This window comes from Neoarius graeffei, chromosome 12 (genome assembly GCF_027579695.1).
Source record: "Neoarius graeffei isolate fNeoGra1 chromosome 12, fNeoGra1.pri, whole genome shotgun sequence".
NCBI classification, from domain to species: domain Eukaryota; kingdom Metazoa; phylum Chordata; class Actinopteri; order Siluriformes; family Ariidae; genus Neoarius; species Neoarius graeffei.
This window is the reverse complement of record NC_083580.1, coordinates 4,038,762-4,054,403: the sequence shown is the minus strand read 5'-3', so window position 1 is coordinate 4,054,403 and position 15,642 is coordinate 4,038,762. Positions and strand designations below refer to the sequence as shown.

Below are 15,642 nucleotides of genomic sequence, written 5' to 3'. Positions count from 1 at the left end.
AATCTCCAGAGAATATACTGTATTTTCTTCTTCTTCACAGGATCCTCAGAAAATTCAGATCACGTGACTCAGTGTTGCCCATACATGTGACTTGTGGAATATTCCAAATATTTTGTCGGGGTGAATGTTTTCATCACTGAGTGGTTTTCATATAGCAGGGACACAAATAAAATGTACTTTATTCATCACCTGTAATGGATGATTTGTAAAAATAAATAAACAAATAAATAAATGTTTCAAGCATGAGATGTTAAATATATTTACACGTTAATGCAAAAACAAGCACCTTTGTAATTGGTTAATGATTATATTTAAAGACAAAGATGGCTGGGATGAACCAAGTACTGTTTTCTAAAATGTTTGCTGTATATTGTGCAGATTTAATTAATTGTTTTAAATTTATTTATCTTTATTAAGTTATAAACACATATATTGTTGTGAAGGAAACTTTAAACGATGTGTTTAGTGGTGGTTTATTTTACATTTACTTTGTAAATGATATCAGTGAGACACGAGTGGTACCTCAGAGTCTAAATAACCAAGTTATTTTCATGCTCTGTGTGGAAAAATAACAGGAATATTTTAACACGGAAATGGTGTAAAGTTTATTTTGTGTAAACTTTCCGTGAGCTGCGCGGCGCTCTGGCGTCCTTTTGGCTGTTCTGGATTGTTTTGGTGTCGCTACTTCCTGCTTCCGGGTCAAGGCAGGTCACGTGGTGTGTGTAGTCAAGATGGCGGCGGCCAAGAGAAAACGTGGAGGTGCAGAAGCGACACCGAAAAAGAAAGTTAAGTTTGTAGAAAATGGAGAAAAAGAGAAAAATGTTCAGACGGAAGAGGAGATCGCGGTTCCGCCTCCGGTTTCTCTGGTGAGATTTTTAATCTATTGTTTAATTCTGACTTCAATCAGATGAAAGTCTGGATCCGAGCAGCAACATCACATCACTATATTATATTATATATTATATTATATTGCACTACACTTGAGTAATAATAGCAGTTATACTGAAAATGAAGGGACGTTACAGATAAAAGTCCTTCATCATTGCAAATAAAACGTTTCTCGGACTGTTTGAGAACCTCGCATGGAGATTTATTTATTTATTTATAGACACCCTTTCCATTTTCCATGAAACCTGTGTGTCCTATAAACTCTCTTGCTTTGGTATTTTGTACTACATCCTTGTCCTGCTGTCCAGTGTGGAGTGTTCTGGCAGACTGTTACAGTCACACTGATTAAAGACCCCTGAAATACAACAAAGTAAAACAAAATACACAAATTGACTTGAGGTAATGAGTGGAAGTTCTCATGGTAGGATGTATCATGTCCTTCCATCTCCTCCTGTCCTTCGTACCTTCTTCCATCACACACCAACCATCCTCATGTCCTCCTTCACCACATCCATAAATCTCATCTTTGTTCTTCCTCTTTTCCTTCTACCTGCCAACTTCATCTCCAGCATTCTTTTCCCAGTATACCCTGGATCTCTCCTCTTTACTCATCCGAACCTTCTCAATCTCACCTCTCTCAGTTTGTCTCCAAGCCGTCCTACACATCCCTCTCAACATCTTCATCTCTGCCACCTGCAGTTCAGCCTCGTGAAAACCTTGTTTAGAAATAAACATCGTACTGTAAACTGATCAGTTTTGACACGATGTCCGATATCGGTGATGTCGGTCAATTCTGATATCATAAGATGAGAAGAGATACAACCCCGATTCCAAAAAAGTTGGGACAAAGTACAAATTGTAAATAAAAATGGAATGCAATAATTTACAAATCTCAAAAACTGATCTTGTATTCACAATAGAACATAGACAACATATCAAATGTCGAAAGTGAGACATTTTGAAATTTCATGCCAAATATCGGCTCATTTGAAATTTCATGACAGCAACACATCTCAAAAAAGTTGGGACAGGGGCAATAAGAGGCTGGAAAAGTTAAAGGTACAAAAAAGGAACAGCTGGAGGACCAAATTGCAACTCATTAGGTCAATTGGCAATAGGTCATTAACATGACTGGGTATAAAAAGAGCATCTTGGAATGGCAGCGGCTCTCAGAAGTAAAGATGGGAAGAGGATCACCAATCCCCCTAATTCTGCGCCGACAAATAGTGGAGCAATATCAGAAAGGAGTTCGACAGTGTAAAATTGCAAAGAGGTTGAACATATCATCATCTACAGTGCATAATATCATCAAAAGATTCAGAGAATCTGGAAGAATCTCTGTGCGTAAGGGTCAAGGCTGGAAAACCATACTGGGTGCCCGTGATCTTCGGGCCCTTAGACGGCACTGCATCACATACAGGCATGCTTCTGTATTGGAAATCACAAAATGGGCTCAGGAATATTTCCAGAGAACATTATCTGTGAACACAATTCACCGTGCCATCCGCTGTCGCCAGCTAAAACTCTATAGTTCAAAGAAGAAGCCGTATCTAAACACGATCCAGAAGCGCAGACGTCTTCTCTGGGCCAAGGCTCATTTAAAATGGACTGTGGCAAAGTGGAAAACTGTTCTGTGGTCAGACGAATCAAAATGTGAAGTTCTTTATGGAAATCAGGGACGCCGTGTCATTCGGACTAAAGAGGAGAAGGACGACCCAAGTTGTTATCAGCGCTCAGTTCAGAAGCCTGCATCTCTGATGGTATGGGGTTGCATTAGTGCGTGTGGCATGGGCAGCTTACACATCTGGAAAGACACCATCAATCTCATCTCATCTCATTATCTCTAGCCGCTTTATCCTTCTACAGGGTCGCAGGCGAGCTGGAGCCTATCCCAGCTGACTACGGGTGAAAGGCGGGGTACACCCTGGACAAGTCACCAGGTCATCACAGGGCTGACACATAGACACAGACAACCATTCACACTCACATTCACACCTACGCTCAATTTAGAGTCACCAGTTAACCTAACCTGCATGTCTTTGGACTGTGGGGGAAACCGGAGCACCCGGAGGAAACCCACGCGGACACGGGGAGAACATGCAAACTCCACACAGAAAGGCCCTCGCCGGCCCCGGGGCTCGAACCCAGGACCTTCTTGCTGTGAGGCGACAGCGCTAACCACTACACCACCATGCCGCCCCGACACCATCAATGCTGAAAGGTATATCCAGGTTCTAGAGCAACATATGCTCCCATCCAGACGACGTCTCTTTCAGGGAAGACCTTGCATTTTCCAACATGACAATGCCAAACCACATACTGCATCAATTACAGCATCATGGCTGCGTAGAAGAAGGGTCCGGGTACTGAACTGGCCAGCCTGCAGTCCAGATCTTTCACCCATAGAAAACATTTGGCGCATCATAAAACGGAAGATATGACAAAAAAGACCTAAGACAGTTGAGCAACTAGAATCCTACATTAGACAAGAATGGGTTAACATTCCTATCCCTAAACTTGAGCAACTTGTCTCCTCAGTCCCCAGACGTTTACAGACTGTTGTAAAGAGAAAAGGGGATGTCTCACAGTGGGAAACATGGCCTTGTCCCAACTTTGAGATGTGTTGTCGTCATGAAATTTAAAATCACCTAATTTTTCTCTTTAAATGATACATTTTCTCAGTTTAAACATTTGATATGTCATCTATGTTCTATTCTGAATAAAATATGGAATTTTGAAACTTCCACATCATTGCATTCCGTTTTTATTTACAATTTGTACTTTGTCCCAACTTTTTTGGACTCGGGGTTGTAAAATGTTCCTTTATTTAAATAGAATAAAATAAAGACAATTGCTCGCAAAAGACAGCAACAAACAAGAAGTGGTCGTGGCACAACATCATCCATTAGCGGTGTGTATAAACTCGTGGCGTAGAGCCGTGCAAAGTGACTCAGTGACGTGAGGGAGCTGTAGGTGTGGTGGAAGTGTGACAATAATAGTGCAACATGTGAAATAGTGCAGATAAGGGGGGGATAGTGTTATGGCAACAGAGAAAAAGAACAAAATGTACAGGTTTATATAAAATGTGATTGTGGGTTCGTCATACAAAATGTTTGGTTTTTTTAATATATAGTAATTACAAACCATGATTGAAAGCATCTCATTGTAGATGAATTAATATTTTTTGTTGAACAAAAGAATTGACTGAAATCAAGGAAGGATTAACTCATTTGCTCATTATTTTTTCCCCCCTCAGGGAAAGTGGAGAAACAAGGAACGGGTTTTAGTTTTCTCTTCTCGTGGGATCAACTTCAGAACGCGGCACCTGATGCAAGATCTCAAGACCATGATGCCTCACTCGAAAGCAGGTGACTGTCGACATTGGGGTTTATTTCTAACACAGCCTCCTGATGAGCTTGTGTATGTGAGAGATTTTTAAATGAATAATAATAATAATCGTGGGGCGGCACGGTGGTGTAGTGGTTAGCGCTGTCACCTCACAGCAAGAAGGTCCTGGGTTCGAGCCCCATGGCCGGCGAGGGCCTTTCTGTGCGGAGTTTGCATGTTCTCCCTGTGTCCGCGTGGGTTTCCTCCGGGTGCTCCGGTTTCCCCCACAGTCCAAAGACATGCAGGTTAGGTTAACTGGTGACTCTAAATTGAGCGTAGGTGTGAATGTGAGTGTGAATGGTTGTCTGTGTCTATGTGTCAGCCCTGTGATGACCTGGCGACTTGTCCAGGGTGTACCCCGCCTTTCACCCGTAGTCAGCTGGGATAGGCTCCAGCTTGCCTGCGACCCTGTAGAACAGGATAAAGCGGCTACAGATAATGAGATGAGATGAGATAATAATCGTGAGTCATACGAAAGCCTTGTTTTTGCATGGCTTATTCCCAGTAGGGGTCACAAAGTCGTCCCATTTATCTACATAATCTACATTTTGATCGATGCAAGTGTTACAAGTTTTACTGAGCGTGCAGGAAAAAATAAATGTTTTATTTATGTTGTATCATAAGAGGGTTTTCATTTGACTCATTTATTATTATTATTATTATTATTATTATTATTATTATTATTTATATAGAATCTCTTATGTTAAAATGAAGCTCAAAGTCCAAAGAAAGCAGAAAATTAAAATGTAATGTAATATGAACTTGTACATCTATAAGCCTGAAAGTGGTAATAAATTCTCAGTGAAATAAACAAGGTAAAATAGAATTAAGGAATTGGACAACCTTCAGCAAGCACTGGGACGATTTGCAGCGAGAGTGAAGTGGCTGGGATGAGAGTCAGCACCTCTGAGGCCATGGTTCTCTGCTGGAAAATGGTGGCGCGCTCCGTCCAGGTTGGGATTGAGTTGCTGCCCCAAATGAAGAAGTTCAAGTATCTCGGGGTCTTTTTCATGGAGCTTGAGATGGACAGGCGGATCAGGGCAGTGTCAGCAGTAATGTGGGCGTTGTACCGGCCTGTCGTGGTGAAGAGGGAGCTGAGCTGGAAGGCAAAGCTTTCGATTTACCAGTCAGTCTACCGGTACGTTCCAACCCTCACCTGTGGTCATGAGCTTTGAGTAGTGACCGAAAGGATGAGATCGCGGATACAGGCAGCTGAAATGAGCTTTCTCCGTAGGGTGAGGAGCTCAGACACGGACATCTGGAGGGATCTCGGAGTCGAGCCACTGCTCCTTCGTGTCTAAAAGAGTCAGCTGAGGTGGTTTGGGCGTCTGATTAGGACGCCTCCTGGACGCCTTCCTTTGCAGGGTTTCTGGGCACGTCCAACTGGGAGGAGACCTCGGGGTAGACCCGGAACACTCTGGAGAGATTATAGATCTCATCTGGCCTGGGAGCGCCTTGGGATTCCCCAGGAGGAACTGGAGAGCGTTGCTGGGGAGAGGGATGCCTGGAATACCCTGCTGAGCCTGCTGCCACCGCGACCTGATTTCGGATAAGCGGAAGAAGATGGATGGATGAATGGAATTAGATAAAGTGGGCAATTGTAGATTGGGGGAAAATAATAATAAATGCTCATCAAATGATTAGTAATTGTTGGTGTGTGTGCAGTGTTCGAACTATGCCGATATTTTTTTTTGGGGGGGGGGTGCTTGCGCTTGTCTCAGAGCGCAGATCTCCAAACACATGAGAAGCCTATTTTACGCACATATCACGCGGACTCCACACACGCATCGCGTCTGAAGTCATAACTCATCAGGGGAAATCGTGTCCGCATTGGCATGTTCAAAAACAACCTCGCGTCAACAATGATACCACACGCAAGAAAAAAAAACCAGTCAGGCTACTCAACACATCTGATCCACAGCAGCACCAAAGCATCACTGGAAATCATGTCAACAACCAATCTTCCATTTCAACACGCGTCAACAAACAAATGGCACCACAAACATGAACTACCGATCGGTCAGGCTACCGATTCCAAACCCACAGCAGACGAATATGCCACAGCCACTCTGTCCACTGCTGGCTGCTCCAGATGCTCAGGTGAGAGAGGCCCGTGGATGTGGACTCACCGGCAGATAGCTCCACGCTGCCTGCTTGCTCATCCTGCTGCATGCTGACAGCGGGCCCGGCATTCCCAGCAGGTGCAGCGATGGTGGTTGCGGACAGTTGTCCACTGTCATCTGCTGAAGAACCGTCTTGCTGCTCCTCGGAATTTTTACTTTTCTTCTCATCTCATTATCTCTAGCCGCTTTATCCTTCTACAGGGTCGCAGGCAAGCTGGAGCCTATCCCAGCTGACTACGGGCGAAAGGCGGGGTACACCCTGGACAAGTCGCCAGGTCATCACAGGGCTGACACATAGACACAGACAACCATTCACACTCACATTCACACCTACGCTCAATTTAGAGTCACCAGTTAACCTAACCTGCATGTCTTTGGACTGTGGGGGAAACCGGAGCACCCGGAGGAAACCCACGCGGACACGGGGAGAACATGCAAACTCCACACAGAAAGGCCCTCGCCGGCCATGGGGCTCGAACCCAGGACCTTCTTGCTGTGAGGCGACAGCGCTAACCACTACACCACCGTGCCGCCCTTTACTTTTCTTAACAAATCCAAAACTCGAAAGAGTACCTTGTTTTCTTTTCAACATGGCTAACGCTGAAGACTAGCACTCGCATGATCTGAAGATGCACCGAATGATAAACACTTTCTCCAACCTACTGCCACACCCACTACAAACATTGTAGCAAAACAACCGTGAGAAAGAGGGGCAACTAGAGAAACACGGATAGAAGTCATGGGAAAATTCTGGGGACACAAACTAGTAGAAAGGAAGTGTGTTGGCACTGTTGGCACACTTCCTTTCTACTAGTTTGTGTCCCCAACCTGGCAGCAGCAGTCGTTGTCATATCGGTTTATTTTATCTTTGATGTAAACACAACACTTCGGATATGCAAATGTTTCCCGTTACACACGATTGCTATGTCAATAAACATCATTTTGCCAATATTTTAGAGACCCCCCAACATTTCCCAAATCATGTTTTCAAGGGATCTCATGTCTGTTTCAGGGGATCTCGGATCCCCCGAGTACCCCCGTAGTTTGAACGGTGTGTGTGTGTGTGTGTGTGTGTTTCTCCTTGTTTGTCTTCAGTAGCATCGTGTGAAATCTTCGCTAGTGTGAATCCCCCCCCCCCCCCAATAGCAGGATCCTGTAATCAAAATAAACTCGACTGAAAATAATCCTTTCACTTTTTTTTTTTCCTTCCTCAGACACCAAAATGGACAGAAAAGACAAACTGTTTGTTGTGAATGAGGTACGAACCTTCTTTACCTCTTCTCGTATACTTCTCTACACGCCGATCATTTCCTGACGCTTTTCCGTTTCGGTTCTTGTCTCCGTGCTGCAGGTGTGTGAGATCAAAAACTGCAATAAGTGCTTATTCTTTGAAGCGAAGAAGAAAAAGGATCTTTACATGTGGTGAGTTTGGAGAATTGAATGTTGGCAGATTTTTGAAATCTCCCATTGCTACAGTGGTGCTTGAAAGTTTGTGAACCCTTTATAATTTATGTTTCTACATAAATATGACCTAAAACAACATCAGATTTTCACACAAGTCCTAAAAGTAGATAAAGAGAACCCAGTTAAACAAATGAGACAAAAATATTATACTTGGTCATTTATTTATTGAGGAAAATGATCCAATATTACATATCTGTGGGGGCAAAAGTATGTGAACCTTTGCTTTCAGTATCTGGTGTGACCCCCTTGTGCAGCAATAACAGCAACTAAACGTTTGCGGTAACTGTTGATCAGTCCTGCACACCGGCTTGGAGGAATTTTAGCCCGTTCCTCCGTACAGAACAGCTTCAACTCTGGGATGTTGGTGGGTTTCCTCACATGAACTGCTCGCTTCAGGTCCTTCCACAACATTTCCATTGGATTAAGGTCAGGACTTTGACTTGGCCATTCCAAAACATTCACTTTATTCTTCTTTAACCATTCTTTGGTAGAACAACTTGTGTGCTTAGGGTCGTTGTCTTGCTGCATGACCCACCTTCTCTTGAGATTCAGTTCATGGACAGATGTCCTCACATTTTCCTTTAGAATTCGCTGGTATAATTCAGAATTCATTGTTCCATCAATGATGGCAAGCCGTCCTGGCCCAGATGCAGCAAAACAGGCCCAAACCATGATACTACCACCACCATGTTTCACAGATGGGATAAGGTTCTTATGCTGGAATGCAGTGTTTTCCTTTCTCCAAACATAACACTTCTCATTTAAACCAAAAAGTTCTATTTTGGTCTCATCCGTCCACAAAACATTTTTCCAATAGCCTTCCGGCTTGTCCATGTGATCTTTCGCAAACTGCAGATGAGCAGCAATGTTCTTTTTGGAGAGCAGTGGCTTTCTCCTTGCAACCCTGCCATGCACACCATTGTTGTTCAGTGTTCTCCTGATGGTGGACTCATGAACATTAACATTAGCCAATGTGAGAGAGGCCTTCAGTTGCTTAGAAGTTACTCTGGGGTCCTTTGTGACCTCACCGACTATTACACGCCTTGCTCTTGGAGTGATCTTTGTTGGTCGACCACTCCTGGGGAGGGTAACAATGGTCTTGAATTTCCTCCATTTGTACACAATCTGTCTGACTGTGGATTGGTGGAGTCCAAACTCTTTAGAGATGGTTTTGTAACCTTTTCCAGCCTGATGAGCATCAACAACGCTTTTTCTGAGGTCCTCAGAAATCTCATTTGTTCGTGCCATGATACACTTCCACAAACATGTGTTGTGAAGATCAGACTTTGATAGATCCCTGTTCTTTAAATAAAACAGGGTGCCCACTCACACCTGATTGTCATCCCATTGACTGAAAACACCTGACTCTAATTTCACCTTCAAATTAACTGCTAATCCTAGAGGTTCACATACTTTTGCCACTCACAAATATGTAATATTGGATCATTTTCCTCAATAAATAAATGACCAAGTATAATATTTTTGTCTCATTTGTTTAACTGGGTTCTCTTTATCTACTTTTAGGACTTGTGTGAAAATCTGATGATGTTTTAGGTCATATTTATGCAGAAATATAGAAAATTCAAAAGGGTTCACAAACTTTCAAGCACCACTGTGTGTGTGTGTGTGTAATATATAAATTACACACACCGTACCAGTCAAAAGTTTGTACACCCTGACTCGACTCATTCGTAGGTGTTTGTGTATTGTGATTATTTTCTACATTGTACAACAATACTGAAGACGGCTTTTTTTGTGTGTGTGAGTGTGTAATTCATGAAACTTATTCATCCTTTAATTCTCCTTTACAGGATCTCGAATGTTCCTCAGGGACCTTCAGCCAAGTTCCTGGTTCAGAACCGTGAGTTTTACCCTGTTGGAGTCAGAAATGATTTTTATTTCATCGTTTGCACACAAACAAATGCGTTATTTTGAAATGAAATTACATTCGCTGCAAAAGGAAAGCGTTCAGAGATCACAGGCTCAAATCTCAGCAATGACGGGAGTCCAAGAGAGCAAAAAGCGGCTGTGCTGTCTGGGTGGGAGGGGCAAACTGGACCAGAGCTATCACCTGTCAGTTAGGGAGACACTAGCTATGAGTATGCAGAAGAGGGCGGATAGCGCTTTCTTCCGAGTGTGTTGCGTCACTCTGTGACGCTGCAGTTCAGAAAGATGCTGCTGTTTGCCTTGACTTTGTAGGAGAATAAATAAAAGCAGTCGAGGACTTCTGTAGGATTTTGTGTACTTGTGAATTATTATTATTATTATTATAATTATTTTTTCATCGCCGCTGTATCTTTCTTTTTCAGTCCACACCCTCGCGGAGCTGAAAATGACAGGAAATTGCCTCAAAGGATCCCGACCCCTGCTCTCGTTCGATCCTGTAAGAAAGAACCGATTCTTTTATTTGCTCTTTATTCATGCGCTCATGAGCATTCTGCTGACGATGACGTCTGTTTGACTCGACAGAAATTCGATAAGGAGCCTCACTACGCCCTCCTGAAGGAGCTGTTCATTCAGGTACGTCTGCACTTCCTGTGCTTTAACGCCGCTCATATAGCGTGATATTGAACACGTTTTCTCTTCCTCGTTGGCAGACTTTCTCAACGCCGCAGTACCATCCCCGGAGCCAGCCGTTTGTGGATCACGTCTTCACCTTCACCATCGCCGACAGCAGAATATGGTTCAGAAATTATCAGGTGAACAACACGGCGCTGTATTTGCCTCAACGACGAGACGCTTCGATGAAGCGCAACACGTTTATTTTCATTTGTTTGTGTGTTGTGTGTAAAAGGTTTTTCTTCATGTCTCAGGTTTATGTCTTTCTGCAGTGATCATATTGCACCAAGGCAGACGCTTCAGAGAGGATTTAGGTTTTGTCCCGTTATTGTTGCTGCACTACATCGCTGACGCTTTACTGAGATTTAACCTTTAACCCTTCTGTCAGTAACACGAAGTCAATTTACAACAATTTTAATACTAGAAAGCGATGATCATAATATGGTGATGTAATATTGATATAATTAATTTCAGTGCTTAATTTGTGAAGTGGGAGGTCCCGGAACGCAGGAGGTGGGTGGGTCCGGTGACTCAAAAAAAAAAAAAAAGGCGGGGGGGTGGTTTACTATAACTTTACGCACACACACCTATTGTGTGTGTAAAAAAAATAATAATATCAGACATTATGATCTTAGAAAACGCTTTAGTGACAAACAGTTACAGACAGTAATATGTCGTGATATTATGTTATAAAATATAATGTTTTATTAGGCTATATATTAAATTATATATTAAATTTATCTTCTAAAATAACAGACTGTACTCATATCACAACCGGTTTATTTCACCATTGGAGATCAGATCACACAAGACATGAGTTAAATGACTCATTTTACACTTCGTGGCTCAGGTGGATAAGGCGCCATACCATAAATCCAGGGACCCGGGTTCGATTCCAACCTGCGGTCATTTTCCGAGCCCTTCCTGTTTTTCTCCTGCTCATTTCCTGTCTCTACACTGTCCTATCCAATAAAGGTGGAAAAAGCCCAAAAAAGAGAATAATTTAAAAGCAGTGCCAGCAAACATAAGTGCAATCAATTCAAGTAATAGTTAAGAAATAAAGGAACAGTTGGAGAATTCATTTTAAAAATTTTAGTAAGCTTTCTTGGTTTTTTTGCCATTTTTTCCACAGCGCAAGCTAACGGCTACAAAAACCCGGTGTTCTATTGAGCGGAAGTATACACCCCATGTCCCCCCCCCCCCCTTCCCCTTTCGCATAGATTTTGTGGATGTCATAGGAGAGAAATCAACAACAGATATCAAAATCAAAACCGAACACTAAACAAATTTTTATTTACTTATTTAATTTATTGTTTGATTGTTTTTTTCCCTTTGTGATGGTCACGGAGGTGATCTGATCCATTTAAATAGTTGCCGGAACACCGAATGAAATGAAAATAGCTGCCGGATCCGACAACGGAGGTTACGGATCTTGTTCCATCATGTTCCGGCTCAAATTAAGCCCTGATTAAGTTATTCCACGAACTTGAGTCGTACATGAGCTGATAGCCGACGAGGCGCATAGCACAGAGTGGGATAACTGCTTTATTATAGCCACGTTCTCTGGATTTTGAGAAACGGAGCATTTTTATTTTTTGCAAATTCGATCAATAAAAACTTTATACAAAACGTCCGACAAAATAATTTCCGCTTCAAATGTAAACAGACCGGCGAAATGACAGGAGCAATTTGTGAAAAATGTGATAATAATAATATAATAATTCTTGAAAAATAAAGATATGCTTTTATCATCAAATACTTTCTTTCCATATTTTGTTGCTTTCATTTATTGATTGATTTTTATTTATTTTTGGGTTTTGTTTTCGAGTGGAGTTTTTATTTCATCCTCAGTTGGTTCAGCAACATGCTCGGCCATTTTTGTTTTTCTCTACTCACGGTATATGAGCTGATATCCTAGTAGTAGAGTAGCCAATCAGAGCGCACAGTTGCTCATATCCACATTCACTGGAGAGAAATAAATTTTTTTTTATTATTATTATTATGACAGACTGACTGCAAGCTGCTAAAGTGGTGTTAAATTGTTTTTTACTTTAATTATTAAGTTGTAAAAATGTCTTTTTTCCCTTTTCAGTATTTTGTTCATTTAATTTGAGTGTAAATCCTAATTCTTTTAAATACACTAAATAAAAAGACACCTATTTTTGTAGACATTAAATAAAGTACCATAGAACAGTCCCCCCCCCCATGAGCATCATATTGTACATCGTTTATCAGCTTTACTGCGCTTCATTCTTAAAGATTTTTCTTCTTTCTGTTTTTTTTTTATTTAAAAAAAAAATATAAACGCTTCTGACAGATTATCGAAGAAGACGCATCTCTCGTAGAAATCGGACCTCGCTTCGTCCTCAATTTGATTAAAATCTTCCAGGGCAGCTTCGGTGGACCGACGCTTTATGAAAACCCTCATTTCCAGTCACCCAACGCGGTAAGTGGCTCTTCAGCTCTGTGTGTCAAGTAGAACTTTAGAGACAAAGGAAAGAAATTCTTGAATTGATATTTATTAAAAATTATATGCATCAGTGTTGTAGAGCAGAAAATGAGTGCCTTCCCTTTTTTCCTTTTTTTATTATTATTATTATTATTATTATCGTAATCATTATTTTTATTACTACAATAATGAGTCAAATGAATTTTTTTTCTTTTTTTTTTAAACATTGTTGTTTGACCTTCTAATACTTCATGATGAAGCTTTGTGTTTTGCGCACGCGCGCGCACACACACACACACACACACACACACACACACACACACACACACAACTGTTTTGTCCCTGGGTTTGTCTCACTTTGTTACTCCACATTAGTGTTCAAACAGCAGTTACATATTACAACACAGACCATGCGGAATTATTGGCACCCTTCATTACCCCCCCCCAAAAAAAAAAGATTGTATGAAATTTATATAAACATTAGGCACAATTCAGTGCAGCACAGTGGTGTAGTGGTTATCACGGTCACCTCACAGCAAGAAGGTTCCGGGTTTGAACCTCATGGCCAACAGGGGTCTTTCTGTGTTGTTTGCATGTTCACCCCACATCTGTGTGGATTTCCTCCGGGTGCTCCGGTTTCCCCCACAGTTCAAAGACATGCAGATTCGGTAAAATACCCAGCTACTGGGGTTGCACAAGCCAGTGCATACTTAGTGCCAGTCCCAAGCCCGGGTAGACTGGGGAGGGTTGCGTCAGGAAGGGTATCCAATGTAAAAAAATAAATCTATGCCAAGTCAAATATGCAGAACAGATCCGCTGTGGCGTCCCCTAACGGGAACAGCTGGAAGAAGAAAGATGAGGCGCAATTCAGATTTTCCACTTGGACAAAAAGACAAACTAATTACCTTCTTTCTGATTTTTATTAGAAATACATTTTGTATTTAAATGATTGGATTTTCTATCAGACATGCAGGATGTGCGATAATTATTGACCCCCGTCATTTAGTTTAAATAGATTATAAACAAATTGATATTTTTAAAAGGAAAAACAAACTGAAAACAAGTTGTAAAAAAAATGTCCTGTATTCCTTTAAATGTAAACATTGGGGCTGTGCATGTGTCAAATATTTCAACACAAATGAGACGTTGTTGTTGTTGACCTGCACAAATTGGATAATACAATTTTATATATATTTTTTTTCTTTCCAAAATATCAATTGTAAGGGCGCTAATAATTTTGAAACCAGTCTTTTGTAACAAATAATATTACTATCGTGCCTTGTTTTCATGAAGGGTGCCAATATTTCTGGAGGAGTCTGTATAATGGATGGAATGAAAAGTAATGGCACCCTCAGTGTTTTTAGGTTTTTTTTTTTTTTATGTCTGTACTTGCAGACGTTTCAGAGGACATTTAATCCCGTTACATCCATTTCTTCTCCCTTTCTTTATGCAGATTCGGCGCATGGTGCGGCTCAGTATGTCCGCTAAACAGAAAGAGAAGCAGATGGTGAAGCAGATCCTTCTGGAAAAGAGGAACGAGCCCAAAGAAGTGATGACGAATGATGTGACAGATGACGTGTTCATCACGCCGGCGGAGGAGAAACCAGTGACGGTGGAGCTCGAGGCTCCGGAGCCACAACTGAACAAGAAGAAGAAGAAGAAGCTGACCGAGCTGAAGAAGAGGACGCTGCTGAAACGCAAAGGCCTCCGATGAAGAGCTTGCACTGCGTCACCTTTTCCCTCGTCCTCTCATTTAAATTTTTTTTCCCCCAGCCCTGAAGTGTCAGCTCTACAGAAAGAGGCTGTGAATTACTTTTAGGGCGTGTCTCAAAAGTGTTCTTCTCTAAGGACCACCACCATCTTTATATCTCTGAATACATACTGCCGTTTTAATTGTACATTTTATTTGTTGCATTTGTTACAACATTAAACCGTTAGTATGAACACCTCGTCCTGGTCTGGTCTTTCTTATTTATTTATTGTAGGTAAATAATAAGAAATGAGAATGATGTCTTCAGTCCTCAGGCATTAAGGAAGGAACAAAGTTATCGAAATTACTGGTTACATGCTAGTTTGCTCTGTTCCAGTTTTTTTTTTTTTTTGAAGTGGTTAAGGTTATGAATATTAATTAATTAATTTAGCCGAGTACAGAACCAACGCCGAACAGCTGAAGGATGTGAGTTCAACAATCTTCAATATAACTCCATGGTTCTCAGATTTCTTGTAGCTATGGAACCATTTAACTGTAATTATGTTTAATTATTAAAGTTTAGCTTGAAACCGTTCACATCAAACGACCCGTCAGGCTTTAATAATGGCGGGGTTGTGGTTTCAACCACTGTAACTACATTTAGAATAATCACAGTTTAATTTTCTTGGGAGCGGTGCAGTGGTTATCACTGGCGCCTCATTGCAAGAAGGTTCCAGGTACAAACCTCGCGACCTTCCTGTGTGGAGTTTGCATGTTCTCCCTGTGTTTGTGTGGGTTTCCTCCGGGTACTCTGGTTTCCTCCCACCGTTCAAAGACAGATTAGGTAAAAATACCCAGGTGCTGGTTGTACAAGCCAGTACATACTTAGTGCCGGTAGAGCCAAGCCCGGATAGATTGGGGAAGGTTGCGTCAGGAAGGGCATCCGGTGTAAAATCCTATGCCAGATCAAATATACGGATCATCGTGATCTACTGTGGTGACCCTTAATGGGAACAGCTGAAAGAAGAAGAAGACAGTTTAATTTCCCTGCTTCTCAGGCCCCTGAGGGTCCCCGGACTCCA

The 15,642-nt window shown here is 41.8% G+C and overlaps 1 protein-coding gene across 1 annotated transcript; it reads left to right on the top strand.

Annotated features, from left to right (window-relative positions):
- The first annotated feature begins 703 nt into the window (after window positions 1-703).
- Window positions 704-14,819, top strand: bxdc2 (brix domain containing 2). Its single transcript, XM_060934964.1, has 10 exons — window positions 704-866; window positions 4,145-4,256; window positions 7,613-7,656; window positions 7,750-7,820; window positions 9,674-9,723; window positions 10,172-10,245; window positions 10,332-10,382; window positions 10,460-10,561; window positions 12,739-12,867; window positions 14,324-14,819. Exons 1-10 carry the CDS (start codon window positions 732-734, stop codon window positions 14,582-14,584), a joined length of 1,029 nt encoding a protein of 342 aa, XP_060790947.1. The 5' UTR covers window positions 704-731; the 3' UTR covers window positions 14,585-14,819.
- Window positions 14,820-15,642: the final 823 nt, after the last annotated feature.

Bases quoted from the DNA above. Each gene is read 5' to 3' on its own strand.
- bxdc2 (XM_060934964.1), top strand. From the start codon at position 732: ATGGCGGCGGCCAAGAGAAAACGTGGAGGTGCAGAAGCGACACCGAAA. The intron at 10,246-10,331 runs GTAAGAAAGAAC...TTGACTCGACAG, and splicing joins CCCTGCTCTCGTTCGATCCT to AAATTCGATAAGGAGCCTCA. The intron at 10,383-10,459 runs GTACGTCTGCAC...CCTCGTTGGCAG, and splicing joins TGAAGGAGCTGTTCATTCAG to ACTTTCTCAACGCCGCAGTA.